The sequence below is a fragment of the Xenopus tropicalis genome, chromosome 4 (assembly GCF_000004195.4).
Source record: "Xenopus tropicalis strain Nigerian chromosome 4, UCB_Xtro_10.0, whole genome shotgun sequence".
In the NCBI taxonomy this organism is placed as follows: domain Eukaryota; kingdom Metazoa; phylum Chordata; class Amphibia; order Anura; family Pipidae; genus Xenopus; species Xenopus tropicalis.
The window spans coordinates 53,066,500-53,074,449 of NC_030680.2; the positions used below are offsets into that span (position 1 = coordinate 53,066,500).

The 7,950-nt window shown below is 39.5% G+C and overlaps 1 protein-coding gene across 2 annotated transcripts; it reads right to left on the minus strand.

Annotated features, from left to right (window-relative positions):
* Positions 1-1,297: 1,297 nt before the first annotated feature.
* dynlrb2 (dynein light chain roadblock-type 2) lies at positions 1,298-5,098 on the minus strand. 2 transcript variants are annotated; one of them, NM_001016395.1, is given in 4 exon segments: positions 1,298-2,218; positions 2,612-2,779; positions 3,828-3,903; positions 4,845-4,863. In NM_001016395.1, coding segments are annotated over 4 exon segments (291 nt in total). In that variant the 5' UTR covers positions 4,848-4,863; the 3' UTR covers positions 1,298-2,174.
* Positions 5,099-7,950: the final 2,852 nt, after the last annotated feature.

Sequence of the window (7,950 nt, forward strand, 5' to 3'; positions counted from 1 at the left end):
ATGTCATCCAAAGGTGGGGAAAAAGTTAAAAGAGTAGAGAGGGAGTAAAAACTGATTTCATTGTGGCCTGTGACTGTCAACCCCCACCTCAACCTTACCTCACATCCTACCTGCAACAAGCAAAATGTTTCAGTAATTTTTCAGTTTTCTTTAAAAAAATTTTAACATGTACTTTTCTGTTAATTTATCCAAAAATAAAATATTGAAAAAACTGTTGTTTGTAAATCATGCCCCCCCCTTAAAAAGAGTGGGTAACAGTAGGAAACATAATTGAAATATCATCTATAGATGCCAATAAATCAGTGCTCGCAGAAGTCAAATCATTATAAAAAATAAAAGTTGGTACACCTGTAAACCAATATGTATTTAACATGTCTGTGCTGATGTTGCATCAATAGCTAATAAATGCCAGTTTACAGTGTGCCTCTCTCTCCCCAGAAGCTGCAGTATCCCCCCCCCCCGCCGCCGCCACCACCACCACCGGCTTCTGCCGTCACAGTGTGCCTCTCTCTCCCCAGCAGAACAGTGAATTTAGCACGCTTAGGCATAAAAACACATTTTGTCATAAACTCTTATATATCTGGATAAAGCTTATCTGCAGAATTTAAGCATAAATTCCTTGCCTCTCCCCCCACCAGCACCTGTGTCTCATGCTGCCGCTGCAGACGCTAGGGGGAGCCTCCTGTTTCTGCGCATGCGCCGCCTACAGTTCTAAGTCTCCGAGTCTGGGGATGAGCGATGCATTATGGGAATCTTCTCTACCCAGCTCAGCGTTTTTCCTTACTGTTTGGCTTCTGATCCTCTGAATGGGAGAAATATGGAGAGACTTAAGGGCACTGAAGGTATGCCTGCATTTTGAGATTAACTCTTTACTAGCCTTTCCTTCTCCTTTAAGAGGGGCTTGTAAAATGGGAGTTTAGCAAATGCTGCTTTCTATAGAAATACATTTACAAAAACTGTAAAGCACTAATAAGTTTTAATAAATTGATCTTAGAAAGTTATTTAGAATTATGTTTTCTTTTATTAGGCAAAAAATTATTTTTGGGGTTGACATGTCCTTTAAGACTGCATGAGGATTTACCTGAAACATCTTTACTATCTTGTTACCATTAAGGAAATAAATGCATTTATTGAGGTGCTGTTCTATCTGAATGCAGTTCTTTTCATCTCTCCCTTTAAATAACTGCAGTGAGAACAAAGAATTCTGATCTTAATGACCAAAAAAAAGTTTTTTTGTTTTGTTTTTACGCACTCAAACCCAGACACTTGCAATAAAAATGATGGACAGTTGGTAGTTATTCTAGTCAGTAGAAATGTACTTAGATTTTTTATTATTCAACACAACACAGAAGTGAGCAGCAACATTGTTACTAACAGCTGCAGCTCACAAGCCTGAACTAAACTTGTTAGTTTACCTTTATATTAACTTTTGGTATGTTATAGAAAGAGCAATTATCAGCAACTTTTCAATTGAGTTATTTTAATTATTTGCCTTCTTCTTCCAACTCTTTCTGGCTTTTAAATGGGGGTAATTGACCAAGGAAGCCAAAACACTACTGCTCTGTGAGGCATTTCATTTTATTACATAACTTTTTAATTAGTCCTCTCCTATTCATATGTCTAATTTTCACCACTGCTTGGTTGCTAGGGTAATTTAGGCTCTAGCAACCAGATAGCTGCTAAATCTTTAAACTGTAAAGCAGCTGAACAAAAAGCCTCATAATTTAAAAACCAAACATAATACAAAATGAAGACCAAATGCAAATTATCTTAGAATACCGCTCTATACATCATACTAAAAGTAATTTAAACATTTTTAAACTAATTTAAAAGTAAACAACCCCTTTAAATTTGGCAAGAAAGAATTATAACTGTGGGCTTTGCTTTGGGTCTGGAGCTGTTTTGGGGTTAGAACAGGGTTTGGATGAAGCAAAAGCAAATCTCTTGTTTTATCCTTTAAATTTTAAGCAGATTTTTTACACGTCTGTGAAGGTTCTCATTCATACAGGTCATGGTAAACCTGTAGTAATAAGTCAAATCAACGGAACTTGCTGTGTTTTTAAAGAAAAAATCTGCAGTAACACAATGTAAGCAATTCAATTTCATGTAAGTAGTGAACTGTTCCAAAGGGTGAAGTGACGATCAGTCTGTAAATTGTGTGTGTTCTGAGTGTCCTATTCTGATGGGTTCTGGATGACAATCAAAAGATATTCTTTGTCTGGGAAAAAAACCGCACATTATTAGAAAAACATAAACAAATGTTTTTTTCATATACATACAAACACTTATTAGGCACAACAAACAGCACAATACGTTTACAATCAAATCAGCTACAAATTATAGTACATTACTAAAAGGGGATCTCCACTAAATCACTGTTTAGTGTAAATAATTTTAATTGTTTTAAAAGGTGGAGTCTTGGTTAAATATATTTTTTAAACCAAGATAACTGAATGAAGAACACCAAAATAATCCATCAATCTAGCCAAACAAACACTTCAGAGAAAAAACTAGGAACCCCCCAACCCCATCTAATGATGGGAAAGCTGTCTGTTAAGAAGGGGACTCTAATATGTTTTGTGTACTAAATCAGATTTGCTATTTACTGTACCTGGAGCAACCATTATCTCATGCTTCTTTGATCGAATCCTGAGAAAGGTTAAATCATTTTGTGGGTCAATATCTCGCACTGTGCTTTTGGCTTTCATTGACAGCTGGTGCAGGAGACCAGCATACTGCACCGTAGTCGAGTTATCAAGCGTTGTTCTTATTGGAATTCCTACAAATTAACATGGGACATATTGGAAGACAGAATTAAATAAAATACACTCATTGATAAAGAGAATAACTCAATTATGCTATGTATAGAGAACATAGATCTAAAAGGTCAATGCTATCCATGCAGAACTGAAATTGCTAAAGCTGAATATCAAGATTCTGCTTAAATTCTGCTTGCAGCCTAAAGTGGTGAAGTGGGATCTAAAAACAAAAATAAACTACAAATTCTCTCTGAAGATCAAAGTCTACAACATGCCAGTAGTTTGTTCAGTCTATGACTCACTGCCTGATCAAGTTAAAAATAGCTTAAAACTGCTAAGAAATATAGGGATAACAGATTTATCTAAGTAATAAAGTAATACGGACTTAGTACTGGAGTATGTAAAGTTACATTTATCCAGGTAAACAAATTATGGTTTGGATTGGTATTTACCTAAATGTTTTGTGAAGAATTTAGTATTCAGTAAAATTAAAGAAGAAAATTAAAAAATGATGTTCAGTACATCAATATAGCTGTATGATCAGAATAAAAAAATCTTTCTCCAATGGGATTTGTTTTATTGGTGGCTATTTCCTTAAAATTGGTTGCTATGTTGTGAAATTGTGTTGTGACAACTGTCTACCACTCAAATCTGCCAATTTTCCAAACTGTCACCCAGGAATGCTTGGAACCCTTGATACTTATGCTTTTGTTTAGGGTATATTACAAAACATAGCAACTATGGTGAAGAGATGTTCTAGATGATTTGTTAAAAGATCATTGCATTTTAAACAACAGAATTTATATGTGCTGGCTGTGTACTGTTTCTTTCTATAGGTATTCTTCACTGCCACAATATTAAAAGTAGTTCCAACAATAAAGTATCTCCCAGATATCGCTGGATATCTTTTCAATCTTATGGTCAAGTTCCACAATATACATACTTTAAGTGCTACTTTCAATTTAATATTGTTTATAAATGAGTGTGAGTTCCCTTAGCATATTCAAATTAATGCTTAACATTAATAATGAGAGAGAAAGCATGTAACAAGCAGAGAACAAGCTTTACCTTCTGCATTTACAACTATAGTTCCAATGACTCCTTTGTGGGACTGGATTCTCTTTAGTGTTTCTTCAACTTCTGCCTGCAATAAAAGTTATAGTTACTAATGTTGATATACAAGATTGTATGATTTTACATGTATGCCTTATACATGTTCGACCAAGGCTATGTTGCAATTGCTTAACTATGAGGTATGGCCCCACAACAAGATCTTTTTAGGATACTGATTGTGTTGCAGGAGTACTGGGCGTTAGTCAGGACCCCATACGGCACTCTATATTCTTTAACAGCGCCACAAACATATAGATGGTCTGACTGACACCAGTCCTGGCCTGGCTGTGAATATAGATGTATGTCTGACCTAAGTCCTGGCCTGGCTGTTAATATAAACAGTATGTCTGACCCAAGCCCTAGCCTTGCTGTGCATATAGATGGTATGTCTGACCTAAGTCCTGGCTGTGAATATAGACAATACGTCTGACCCAAGCTCTAGCCTTGCTGTACATATAGATGGTATATCTGACCTAAGTCCTGGCTGTGAATATAGACAATACGTCTGACCCAAGCCCTAGCCTTGCTGTGCATATAGATGGTTATGTCTGACCTAAGTCCTGGCTGTGAATATAGACAATACGTCTGACCCAAGCCCTAGCCTGGCTGTGCATGTAGATAGTATGTCTGACCCAAGCCCTTGCCTGGCTGTGCATGTAGATAGTATGTCTGACCCAAGCCCTTGCCTGGCTGTGCATATAGATAGTATGTCTGACCCAAGCCCTTGCCTGGCTGTGCATATAGATAGTATGTCTGACCCAAGCCCTTGCCTGGCTGTGCATATAGATACCCGCCCAGTTGTGCGACTCGCCTCTATAGTACCACACACGGCTAAATCACTTAGCAGCCCGGGAGCAGCAAAAGCACCTCATACACACGTACACATAAAATCAATAAACTGGCCACATATATGCAATGTCAATTCCCCACTCAGTGTAAGGAATGCCGAGCAAACCCCAGCTACTCACTCACCATGGTGCGTCTGTAGTTGTAACCTCTCAACTAAACAACAAACTAACGCTTCGTTTTGTTGCTATGCCAACGGCGGAACTTACGACAGAACCATGCCCCGCCCATTGAAACGTATTACTTTCTCAGTTATAAGTTGCACGGAGGAATAGCGCCCCTGCTGGTACCTTTTGGGTGGGGCCGCAAGAGACCAGCAGCTCAAGCGGAGTAGTAACACCCAGTGTGGCGTAGTTGCAAATCATTTTGTTTCCGCACCCTTTGCTGAGAAGTCCGCTGTTAATGACACAAAGGGCGCGTTATGTAGAGTTTAATAATTACTCGAGGTTCAGCTCCATATGATTTTCATACCAATAAAATATAAAAGTAAACATTAAATTCCCAATGTTTTAAGAGTTTCAGGGAACGTTTGACTTGACTATGATCAGATTATTTGGATAAAAAAGTAAAGCTGTTACAAGATGCAATTAGTGCAAAGCAAAGAAAATGTAATTAGCACAACAGGCTGAAATGTTTATTGGACCTGATTTTTCATATGCTTTGGTCAGGCTGATGTAGTATGCATTATCTGCTTTCATCTCACTGTGGTAACTTCTGACTGTTTTCTAATTCACTCACTACATCCAAATGACTAGGAAATCATGGGTGAGCAGGTACACTATAATGGCGTGCCTCCACCCAGGGCAGACTGGGCTGTAATACTCCACCATGGGAACTTCTTTTATCTACAATCACACCCAGAAATAAGATTGAAAGGTTTATTGGCAGGACACTGTACTTTTTTGGCCACGCCCACTTTTGTGACCACGCCCCAATTAACACACCCCATTTTTTTCTAAAAATACTCGTTTTATATAGTTGAAATGGTGGGATCAGATGCAAATGTGCTATACCCTCATACTGTACTACCTAAGGAAGCCCACAGAGCCCCCCCATACACAGTGCCCTTCATACACAGAGCCCCTCCATACACAGTACCCTTTATACACAGTGCCCCCCCATACACAGAGGCCCCCCAAACACAGAGGCCCCCCATACACAGAGCCCCCCATACACAGTGCCCCCCCATACACAGAGGCCCCCCAAACACAGAGCCCCCAAACACCGAGGCCCCCCCCATACACAGAGGCCCCCCAAACACAGAGCCCCCCCAAACACAGAGCCCCCCCAAACACAGAGGCCCCCCCAAACACAGAGGCCCCCCATACACAGAGCCCAACAAACACAGAGCCCCCATACGCGCTCCGACTCCTTGCGCTGCTTCTCTCATGTGGCTCCTTCTCCGGCGGTCCCTGGCCCTTTTATAAGGTTGCGCCCCGTGTGTACGTGTGACGTCATTACGCACGGGCGCAACCTTATAAAAGGGCCAGGGACCGTCGGAGAAGGAGCCCCATGAGAGAAGCAGCGCAAGGAGTCGGAGCGCTCATCCCGCTGTCACGGATCCTTCTATGAATGTCCCGCATTTCCGTAATCTATTACGAAAATGCGGGACATTCAGGGAACTATCCGGGACAGCGGGACGAGCTATAGAAAGCGGGACTGTCCCGCTTAAAGCGGGACAGTTGGGGGGTAAGGGATACCTACAGCCTACCAGCCAGGAGCTACTTCATGCCCTTCTCTGTCAGTCACTGCACTGGCTACCTGGCATACCCAGAAGTCATTTCAAGATTCTTGTACTCATTAAGGAAAAAGCTCAATAATGTTGCACCACCTTATATCACCAGCCTAATTACCAAGTACACACCCAGACATGACCTTCAATCTGCAAATGGCACCCATCTCTTCTCCTTATTCCTTATTTCATCATTACTTCTCACTTCCCCATCAAGGTCTTTTCACATGCTGCACAATCACGTAATGGCCACTTTTTCATTTAAACCTATAATCTAATCTCTCAGCAAGGGGTGGATTAACCAGAATTAGGACCTGGGTGTAGGTCCAGACTGGGACTCGAAACAGGTCCTGGCATTTCAAGTACACAGAAGCCCAAAAAGCCTCTACTTTTTGTGTTTATTTATATAAGCTCATTAGCTTATTTATATAAATGTTAGTAGTGTTTATAAAGCAAACACACCGGTTTTACCATTGCAGGGCAAAAATACATTATATCTAAATTAATTTTCATTTTTTTGGTGTAATTGTTTCTTTAACCCTTTAAGTGCCAGCCGAATTCGTCATTTCGGTTCCCCCCAGTGCCAGACGTTTTTTAAGCATTTTGTACTCATTCACTTTAACAATGTTTTTTGGTAGGAAAACCTCCACGAAACTAGGGAAATTATATATCGTTTTTTTCGTCACTAATTGGGCTTCGACATACATACCAAATTTTATAACTTTTCTGGAGATATGATGTGTATTTTGGGTGAAATATGTAAAAAAAAAAAAAAATTATGAAAAATTTCTGTATATTTTGAGGTTTTTTTCCATAGAAAAGTTAATTTTACTCACTTTTTTTTATGGTTTGTAAAAGCCCTGATACTCCCAATTCCAACGATACCAAATATGTGGTGGTACCCCACAGTTCCTGTCCAGAAGTAACCCCCAAACTAAAGCAATACTTAGTACAATATCACACCAGAACAAAGCAGAAAAGCGCTTGTAACAGTTAATGCAGCATAACTTATATGTAAATCTAAAATATCCCCTCATGTTTGGTATCTTTAGAAACTACAGACCTTCAGGTTTCTAGGTGCAATGTAGTTTTCACTCAAAAGCCAAATACCTTTTGTCAGTGCATTGTGAAATTTGGAACTTTTTATGACATTTTTTTTTTTTTCTAAAACGTAAACTTGGACGCATGATCAAATGTAGATTTGACAAAAAAAAATCTCATAAAAATTTTCTAACAAAGGCATATTTGAAAGACAAACTCCTCCTGAATAAAATGATGCCCCATATGTATGGGTGCACATAAAGACATGGGCACCAAACACTCCAAAGCAGGGGCAATGCACAAGGGCAATTACAGCTAAAAATGTGGGGGCTGCGCTCTATGTGCACTTCCTGCAGTTTTTCAGTGTTAACCCCCCCTACCTGTGAAATAACCCCCACAAACTATATATTTCTGAAAAGTGCACACCTTCAGCTATTCAGAGACACCACTCTTCTCTTT

What these genes read in the sequence shown, in the direction of transcription:
- dynlrb2 (XM_031900075.1), bottom strand. Translation starts at nt 5,083, where the DNA reads ATGATTTGCAACTACGCCACACTGGGTGTTACTACTCCGCTTGAGCTG. An exon ending in CTTGCGGCCCCACCCAAAAG is followed by an intron (nt 3,904 to 5,008) that starts GTACCAGCAGGG and finishes CTTTTATTGCAG; the next exon opens with GCAGAAGTTGAAGAAACACT. An exon ending in TGAGATAATGGTTGCTCCAG is followed by an intron (nt 2,219 to 2,611) that starts GTACAGTAAATA and finishes TTTTTTTCCCAG; the next exon opens with ACAAAGAATATCTTTTGATT.